Below are 10,101 nucleotides of genomic sequence, written 5' to 3'. Positions count from 1 at the left end.
GGCTTCTTGCCGCCTTGCCGCACCGCAGGACCGCTGTCACGGGCCAACTTAACCCTCACGGGAGCGAGCTGCGTCCGGGGGGATTCTCGGCTGGCACACAACAAGTACCACGGGCTTTTGTGCGTAGCCCGGTGCCCAGACTCGGCGCTCTCCCTGCAGCGGCCGCTGTGAGGCACGGCTGGCCGGAGGTCGGTGTGTGAGGGGAAAAAGCCGCGGGCTGAGGGGAGGCAAGAGAGAAACTGCCGGGGTGGGGGGCCGCGGAACGCACCTTCCCGCGCTTTCTCCACAGCGGCGCAGCTGCGCGTGCGCGCGGCGGGGAGCGGCCGGGGGCGGGGCTGGCGCGCGGGCGGCCGTTGGGCGGGGCGGGTCCCCAGCGGTGAGGCGGGTCGCGGTTGCGGCCCGGCCGGGGTTGTCCCGGCGGCTACCGCCGCCATGCTGCCGCCGTCCTGGGCCGTGCTGGGCGGCCGGCCGGCTTGGAGGCCGGCCCTCCTCCTCCTCAGCCCGGTGCCGCTGCCGGCGGGGGGCCGGCAGCTGCCTTTCTCCACAACTTGCGCGAGGTGCTCAAAGAACAGGCGGCTGAGGCAAAAAAGAGTCATTTCGGAAAGGAAGCTGGTAAGTCCTGAGGTAAATCAGCTGTTAGTGTGCGGTGCAGTTACCTTGCTGGGCGGTCACCTCCCAGGCACGCGTCAGAAAACAGAGCTTACCTCTTCCCTGCCGTTTCCTCCTCACAGTGATCAAATAGATGCTTTTGATGCGAGGAAGTATTTTTCTAAAATCTGGTAAGCTTTCTGGCTGGTGGGGAAATAAGCCTGCCACGTGACATTATCGGTGTTTATAGGAGTTGTGGTAGCGGTAAGTGTGCCTTTAAAGCATGTCTAGGTCGAGAAAGCAAAAAGGCTTACGTAGCTTTAAAGCTAAAATAGTGTCTTGTTTCTCACTGGTTTTATAGTCTTGTATAGCAGTCCGCTGACAAACAGACAGCGTTTTATGTCAGAGAAACTGCAGTGTCCTAGAACTGTTTCTTCATACTCTTTCTAATTACACGTCTGTGGAAAATCTTGTTTTCTAATGATCAATAAACTGCTTCCCATTTAAAGCAATAGTTTCCTGTCTCACCGTGTGGTGGTGCCAAATACTTTTCTGAAAGAGGCTTTTTAAGAAATCACTACAACTTTAATTATCAAAAATGAGGGGGTTTTTTTTCAGTTGCTTATCTTGGTATCATAATACTAATAAGATTTTTTTCTCCCTCGCATACTATTTGGACTACTTAATTAAAAGTGACCCTGACTGCTCATTGTCATTATGAAGTCCCTTAGTAATTGACAGAATTTTAATGTTGCCACAGTCAAGGTCGTGCTTTCTCTTTTCATCCTGATATGTAAACAATTTCACCTGCCTATATGAATGTACTTCTCTAATATTTTCCCTTGGGGATTTCAGCTTACTTTCTGGAGATAGGTAAATGCCATCAAACCTGTTTTGCTGACAGAAAAGCTGAAACATGGTGCACCATAGTTAGTTTGCCAGAAGTCAAATATTAAGGTAATGTCAGAAATAGAGTCAAGACCTAGAATTCTCTTTATGCTATATTTTTTTTAGCTCCTGAGCAACTGGTTGTGACATATATTAAGATTTCCTCTGCTTATATGTTTACAAATACTTTCTGTTCTTCATCTTTAATACTTTTCTTAATTGTTAGAAGATTGAAGTTTGCCTTAATTTCATCACCAGGGATAGAAAGCGTGAATCAGTACAAGAATATCCCTCCCACACATGCACTATGTCTTTTTTGCGAATTTCAGTTCGATTTAAAGAAGTAAAAAGTTCATGTATATAATTTTTTTTAATGTTTCTTTTCATGAGTATGAACACATTTACTGAGTGAGTTTTGGCTTTGTCAGCATTATATAACTGTATTATAAGGATACTTTTCCTGTTACTAGTTCCATTAACGTGAATTTTGCACTTTCGGTATCTGAGCTGCTGCCTTAGGTTACATCAACATAGCCTCAGGCATGTACTTTTAAGGGGATTCTTAAAAAATACTTGAAAAATTAGATTTATTTTTCTTTAACATTATACTTAGTACGCTGTATTTAGTTGATATGTGAATAGCAGCAGAGTTCTGATTTTTTAAATTTTTTTTTTAACCGTTGAACTCATCACGACTAAAAATAGCAGGTCTGCATATTACTAAGTTTTGCAGAACAATCAACTTCTTGGAAGATGACTCTGATAAACTGTACTTAAAGGGTACAAAACGCATCCTTGTTACAGACACGCTATTTCGTGGATCACCGGAAGGTGCGTGTGGTTGGAGGACAAGGAGGAGGAGGGGGTCATTCTTTTTATAGTGAACCCAGAAAAATATTTGGAGGTCCTGATGGTGGAAATGGCGGTGATGGGGGTCATGTCATTTTGAAAGGTAAAACTCACTAAATCTGTTCTGTTTCATGTTGTCTTATTGCTTAACACCCCACCCCGCAGCAAAAAACCCCCTACATGTACGGTAGGAGATGGCAGATGTAAATGTCAAAAATGTTAAAATCGTTATTTCTGTATAAGATGCCTGCTTTTTAAGCTTTGTCCTGAGCTGTAGTAACAGGGACATAAATTACACTGACAGCCTTAGAAAGCATTTTGAAAATCAAGCTATTTTGCGGACATTGTAGTGGCTGGTGTCTGACTGTGTTATGATAAGGCTGGGTTCTGATCAAATTTTACTCTTTAGATGGATAAAGCTGCTTCTGCCACCCCCCTGCTGCAATATCTGCTCATCTAGCAAATGAATTTTCCAGAGTATTTTGTAATGGTTGATTTTGGAATGACCACTTAATAAAGTGCAGAGTTAATAAACTTAAGCAGATAAGTAAAGGTAGTTAAACTTCATCACAACTTACATTAATATTAGCCTTCCCTGATAGGTTGTTGTTGAGACAATAAGTAGGATATGCATTCATGCAATATTCAAAAAGGGAAAGAACAGTTAAGAGGTTGCTCTTCTTTGCCTCTTCTACTAAAACAGTGTGTTTAAAATATGTGTATTTTGCTTTACAGCTGACCAGCAAATGAAATCACTTGCTTCAGTCCTCCCCTTCTATCAGGGTTTTCATGGAGAGAGAGGAGGAAGAAAAAACTGTTACGGAGCTAATGGTGCATACGTATATGTTAAAGTAAGTAAATTAGGGTTGCATGCTAGTGTGTCAGCTTTGTATTAGCATTGCTGATTTTCAAGCTGGATGACCTTATTGTGAGAAAATCTCATGTGTGTTTTTTCAGGGAGCCTTGTGTGCTGTCTCTGTTGAGAGAGGGCTGGTTGGCACACAGGCAGATCAAGCTGCTTTATATTGTTTATAAAAATTAGACTTCTGTGGAAGGTACATCTGGCCAAAACAAATACAGTTCTGATTTGCTTTACTTTTAGGGGTCATATGCCTAGAGCAATCACAACACAGAACTTTTTAAATAAGAGCAGACTTTTTTCTTTCCTACTTTTTTTTTCTTCAACATTTCTGTTTTGGTGCACACCTACAATATGTTTCTTGGCTCACTACTATGCTTAGGCTTCTTTGCATAAAAGGAGAGAAAGAGGGTTATAGTACTGTTAACATTTTAATGAACTGTAAATGTCTGACAGTGCTGTTTGGGTCCAGAAAGTGAGCCTCGTTCTCTTTTTGGACACCCCAGCTGGAGAATATGGAGGAATAATTTTCAACAACTCTGAAATCAGCTGGTAAAGGATCTACTGAAGACAGTTCTGCTGCAGACTTTGAGCTTCAGTGTAATGCTTGCATCTCTCTTCACTTTGAGGTCCCTGTAGGTACATTGGTTAAGGAGGATGGGAAAGTTGTGGCTGACCTCACTCAACATGGTGAAGAGTATGTTGCAGCTTATGGAGGAGCCGGAGGGAAAGGTAATCGCTTTTTTCTTTCCAATGAAAACCGAGCTCCGACATTATTTACTCCAGGAGAGCCAGGTCAGGAAAGGGTCCTCCATTTGGAACTCAAGACAACAGCTCATGCAGGATTGGTGAGTGTCATTGTGGTTCTTCAACTTCCTTATCATTGTAGGATGACACTTGACTGACTGAAGAGATAATGTTTGATAACATTTTTGTTAGCCTTTTGGCTTGCTTGTTTAGAGATGCAACTCGATGCTTTCTTGCTGTTACTTGGTAGAAGGGTGCCCAAAGTGATTTGCAGAGCTGTCACTCTCTTGCTCCTTGATGTCATCCTACTTTTGCTGAAATCAACACTATATATAGAAAAGCAATGTGCAAGATTCATCAGTGATTAACAGACTCACTGATGATGTACAGCAGGCTGTCTGCCAATTCTGCAGATGAACAGTACGGCATGGAGAGTTCTTCTAAATTAGTTTCTGTTTTCTTGGTTTTTTAAAAAATAAAATTTATAAAGTTCAAATCATCTTCTATTTCATCCCTATATTTCGCTTTTTACAGTTATTAAACATTTGACTTTGTTAGTACCAGATTTAGCATCCTCTGAAATGAAAAATACTATTTAAATATGAATGCTAAGTCAATTTAGGGCTTAAGCGGTTTTCATTTTTAAGTATGGAAATGTTTTAACACCAGCTGGTAAAGCTGTTAAAATTATGCTTTGCTGCAAAGTATTGTTGCTGTAGTTCAACAACTGCAGAATAACTGTCTAGTCTAGTAGAATTTTGTGAATTTATTTAGTGACTAAGAAAAGAGTTAGCATTGGTGGATCAATATGCTTAATTCTCTGCCCAGCTGGACACTGGTCCATTTCTCACATTTTTGGCACTAATTTGGAAATCTGAGATGAATCTGTTCTGTACTTTACTTACTCTGAGAGGAATTCAGAGTGTCTGACATCAGCAAATATGAGAATTTAGGATATGATCTACGTTCCTCTGGGGATTATTGACCATCTATGTAGCTATCATATGTTAACTGTAGCATATCCCAGAGTAACTTCATTTCTGGGATAGGTTTGCTTAAATTCCTGCCTTCTCCCCAGAAGGCCAAGTTTCAATTTAATTCTTGGATGTCGAGTCTATGAAGAGCTGTAAAATCCCAAACTTGTAGGCATTCTGGTTACTTAAAGGCCAAACTATATTACTGAATCAAGGACAATGCTGATTCTGAATTCTTTTGGACAATAATAAATCAGAGTTAGAAAATGCAGATAAAATGGGAAGTGCGGGACAAAGTGTTATAACATTGTTTCAGGGTAAAAGATCTTATGGTATTTACCCTTTTGGCTCTGAACAAAGTAAATACTTAAGATGGTACAAAAGAGTTAAGGGGACCCTTCTATGTTTGATCTATTTAATGTTTATGAGAAAAAATAAATAAAACAGGGTTTAGGAGAAACAAAGAGAAACCAGGATGCTTTTCAGAAACAAGTATGCAAAATTAATGTTGTTATATTCATGCTGGAAGAACCTTGCCACACCTGCAAAAGCTTAACAGTTTTTTTAATCAGGATTAACCTAGAACTGTAGCTCTAATAAGTGTTTGTATTCCAGGTGGGCTTTCCCAATGCTGGCAAATCATCGCTTTTGAGAGCAATCTCCAGGGCAAAGCCAGCCGTGGCTGCCTACCCATTCACAACCCTAAATCCCCACGTTGGTATTGTCCACTATCAAGACTATGAACAAGTAGCAGGTAAGAGTTGTAGTGTGTTGTGTGTACCTTCATAGCACTTTGTCACCTGTGTTATTCTTTGAAAAGCTGCAGAACTAAGTTTAGTGGTTCTGTAGAATTCTTGCTAGTTCTAAAGAACTTCAAACAAAACAATACTGAAAGTCCATTTTACATTCATTTAGATATGCCCTTAATATCAAACTAGCAATCTGTATTCTGGCTCCACTGGAATAGTCTAAATTTAGGGGGTTTGAAAGATAATAGCAGCCAAACTTAACATGAGGTACGCTTTACTATTGATGCATTGAGATGTAATTTTAAAAGTACTTGCACTGGCCAGTAAAAGACTGGGTTTGGTGGGGGGTTTGTGTTTTGTTTTGGTTTGGTTTTTTGTTGTTGCATAAGTGGGATTCACTGTGGAATTTCTCTCATTGTAGTTGCTGACATTCCTGGCCTAATAAAAGGCGCTCATCAAAACAGGGGCCTCGGGATGGCCTTCCTAAGGCATATTGAACGCTGCCGCTTTCTCTTATATGTGGTGGATCTCTCTGTGTCTCAGCCATGGATTCAGCTGCAAGACTTAAAATATGAACTGGAACAATATAAAAAAGGATTGTCTGAGAGGCCTTGTGTTGTTATTGGGAATAAGATTGACCTTGCTCAGTCCAGGATCAATCTGCCACTCCTTAAAGAACAGATAGATGACCGGGTCATTGCACTGTCTGCATTGACAGGAGACAACCTAGAGGAACTGTTTTTGCATTTGAGAGAACTGTATGACACTTATGTGAAGACAGAACAATCACGAGGGCAAAGCCCGGTCAAGTGGTAGGAACTAGAACTACTGTGAACTGTACTGGAAAGAGGGAAAAAAAAAATCATAATATGATTAGGTTGCATCTGTGTGGTTTGGGGTTTTTTTACGAGTTGTTTATTTTTAAATGCAAGGGGCACAGCGTGGATTTGTTCTGGACTGCTGCATTGCAAAGATTTTTTTGTTTGTTCACCTTTGAGGTGTCTTTGGTGTTCTACAACAAAATTTGAAAATTGTAGTCATGATGGGTGTTCAACTGGAAACCTGGATCTTGTTTGACATTAGATAGTTAATTATGGTATGAAGAGAACGCTATCTAGTAGAAATGACTGAAATTCAGGATCTGCAGGAGATGCTGGCTTGCTTTCTGAATCGGAGTGAAGTAACTTCTCACTTTTCACTTACCAAAATTCTAAAATAAAAATAAAGTGGTCCCATGTTTATCTGTTTTTATACCATAACCACTTTCAGTCATCTCTTAAAATTTTCTCCTGTTTTGTTTGGTTTTTCTCAGAGGAGGCACAGCTGCTCAGTATTTTTAGGGAAGGGGAGCATGAAACAGCTGCAATTAATGATTGAAATTATTTCCTCATTAGTATAAATAATTAACTATAGTTCAGTGCTGGCTGGCAGCAGGTAAGTAGCTGTATAAACTGGCCAGGGAACAGTCATTTGAGACTCACTTCTGAGTTCTTCTCCAGTTTCCTTGAGGAATCTCAAGCAATGTTCTGAGAAATCCTAGGCTTAGATATTCCAAATAAAATAAGAATATAGTTCTTTTGCCTTTTCTTTTTACTATGTCATTTTGTGGATATTGTTCTTAAATTTTGTTCTCTAGGAATTCAGAAATCTTCCTTTAGAACAGTGGGTCTTTGCCCTCTCCTTATACTGAAAGAAATGCTGCTTCTATATGCTCTGGTTATATTCTGTCTAAAAGATGATTATCTTGATAGTGAAAAGTCAAAAATTTATCAAAGCATATTATTAAACTTTTTCATAAGGGACCCTAACAGATTTGTGGAATGCTGAGACACAAATAGTTAAGAAGTCAAGAGAAACAGTTGTTCTTGAGCCTTTACTTACATTTCTTGATTTTTAAAGCAGATTAACTTTGCTTTCCAAACCAGCAGTCTGGAATTACAGACCTTGCACATACTTTGTCACATCAGTGAAATACAATGTAAACTCATTAGCACCATCATAAAATAGAAAGATGGGATGTTTGTAAACTTGGCTTTGTTTTTCAGGAAATACAGCAGCTAAGTTTTAGGGACAGTTAGGTGTGTTATAAAACATGCAGCTATCACTTGTCTTTGGTTAAGCTTTGTTAGCTTACAAATAAAGATTTCATTATGTTTAAACTAAAACTGGCTATTTTCTACTGTATCAGCAGTAGTGGGAATTGCTCAGCTGTAGCCTCTACTTCTATACACTATAGCAAAGGTGGTAATTTTCTCTGCTTCTATCGCTTTGCACATTTTGTTTGATTTCATCTCTTGTACTCTAATGCTTCTGAATGCTGCATCCTTAAAAGACTGGCTTTCTCAGATTCCATGAATGATGGACTTTTTTCTCTGTCTATGGCTGGAAAGGCGCAGTCTTCTTCAATCTCTAAATTAAAGCTCAACTCACACCCTCCTGCTGTATCAGTGTTGGGATCAGCTCTGTGATTATGAATCAGAACTAACTTTGCCTGTATAAGAAAGAAGGTGCATACCCCTTCTCATGAGCAGCAGGGGTTTTTTTCTGAAGAAGTGCAAGGTCAACTCAAATGCCTGAATTTATTTAATAAAAATATAGGCAAAACAGGTAATTACCTCTCCTAAATTCACATTCTGAGTATTTCTATCTGTGAGCAGGTGTGGAAAGTAATCTATGCATTATAAGCTATGATATTAGTATAAATATGAATAGGAAAAAATGAAAACATCCCAAAGTTGCTCTCATGTTTTGTTTCATATGTGCTTCATCCCTGGGATTTACCAAACTGAGGTAAAAGTTAATCTTCAGTTCTGTCCTTCTGTTTGGTTTTGTGCAGCATTTTTAGGCTTCGCTGTTGTTTTTCCTTCTATTGCTACATGTTTTTCAGCCACATTTAATAAAACTGGGAAAAGATTGCCTGAACAAAAAAAAGGTGCAACTTCTTTGCAGAACGTTTGATACCTACAAATACTTTGTGTTCTCAGTGTTGTAGCGTTTGGCAGTCTTTGAGAATGACAGAGGCTGTTTTAAAAGCCTCTGTACTCACAGGAGCTTTCACCCTTAGTTCCTGGTGCTCATGGAACATCAGCTCTTAGAGTGGAGAGTATTTGGTGTACTGATGTGCAAAAAGCACAGCGGGGTGCTAGATAGCTTAACAGAATGTCCTATTGATCATATAATTGGTTTCTTCCTTCTTACCATTTCAGCTGCCTATTCTGAGGTGACAGTACCAGGTTCCTAACCACACGCGTACGGGGTTCAAAGAGGCTTTAGAGGAAGGAGCACATACTCCATCTATCGATGAAAAGTGTCGAATAGCCCCAGCTTTAATGTTGGAACAACTGTTTGTATGAGCTTGAATTCGCTGTCCTCAGTATACATCTATACCAAATGAAGTAACCTCACGATAGAGGTTACTGTGCTAATGCCGAACAAGAGGAGTGGCTGTGTGCTGCTCAGCACAATACAGAGTTAATAGCTTGGGTCACATTTCTCTGGAGTGCTGCTTCAGTATCTAATTATTATCCACTTGCATCCCATTCTAATTATGAGGTACAGAACTGAGGAGTAACCTCTGGTGCTGCTGGAAATAGGGTATTTACAAAGGAAACTTGTTTTGTGTCTAGGAACAGAAGGAAAAATGATCAGGTTAAGAGAGAGAATGATGAATTGTTTCAGAGAAGAATGATGTGCTATAGGACTTCTTCCCACTTCTTTTTTTGGCCAAGGTTGAGGTGGGCAGGCTTGTTTTGGTTTAGGTTTTGGAGAGGTTTTGGTGGCTTTCTTCTGCATGACTTTCCTTAACTAGCTTTTGCTTTCCTCTGCTGAAACCTTTGATGTTGTCCTTGCTTTTCAAGTGGACAAGAGGGAAGAAATGGGGGATTTGCTTTGTCATCCTGACAATAAGCTCATTTTAATGTGAATTGAAGTCTAGTTTATTTTGTATTTCCTAGAGAAGCTTGAGCCATAATTTTGTTTAGCACTTTACACTTCTGGTACTCATCTTTTTAATACATTTTTTTTAGTACATGATTACAACAGTATTTTAGTGCTAATTGTGATGGGTTTTTTATATTTATTTGCAATCCTCTCCCCCTTTGTAAGTTCTTGGAAAATGTAGGTGGTTTCAATTGAACAGAAAAAGAAAATGAAATGTTAATGTAAAAACAAGCATTAAAAAGGACCACACTTTTAAAACATGGATATTGAAGACTCATTGTGGTACATTAAATAAAACCTTGAAACAGTGTGTTTAAGCGTAGTATATTTTGCAACCTGCTTTACTTGTATGGTTTTGTAAAGCACTTTTTTTTGGTATTACATAATATTTTTTAAGGTGAATCGGAATGCGTTTGCAATGAATTGAACTAACAGCAGTAAAACTGAGACCCTCGCTGAACTTGTACTCAGTGGTTCTGCTCTGCTGCAGCACCATTCTGGGAGCAGA

At 39.7% G+C, this 10,101-nt stretch overlaps 1 protein-coding gene across 1 annotated transcript; it reads left to right on the top strand.

The window, feature by feature from the left end:
- Positions 1–391: 391 nt before the first annotated feature.
- Positions 392–7,819, top strand: MTG2 (mitochondrial ribosome associated GTPase 2). The gene is made up of 6 exons (XM_009913641.2): positions 392–612; positions 2,281–2,428; positions 3,061–3,176; positions 3,814–4,032; positions 5,521–5,659; positions 6,076–7,819. Exons 1-6 carry the CDS (start codon positions 433–435, stop codon positions 6,468–6,470), a joined length of 1,197 nt encoding a protein of 398 aa, XP_009911943.2. The 5' UTR covers positions 392–432; the 3' UTR covers positions 6,471–7,819.
- Positions 7,820–10,101: the final 2,282 nt, after the last annotated feature.

The sequence above is a fragment of the Haliaeetus albicilla genome, chromosome 2, assembly GCF_947461875.1.
Source record: "Haliaeetus albicilla chromosome 2, bHalAlb1.1, whole genome shotgun sequence".
In the NCBI taxonomy this organism is placed as follows: domain Eukaryota; kingdom Metazoa; phylum Chordata; class Aves; order Accipitriformes; family Accipitridae; genus Haliaeetus; species Haliaeetus albicilla.
This window is presented reverse-complemented; position numbering and strand designations above follow the sequence as displayed.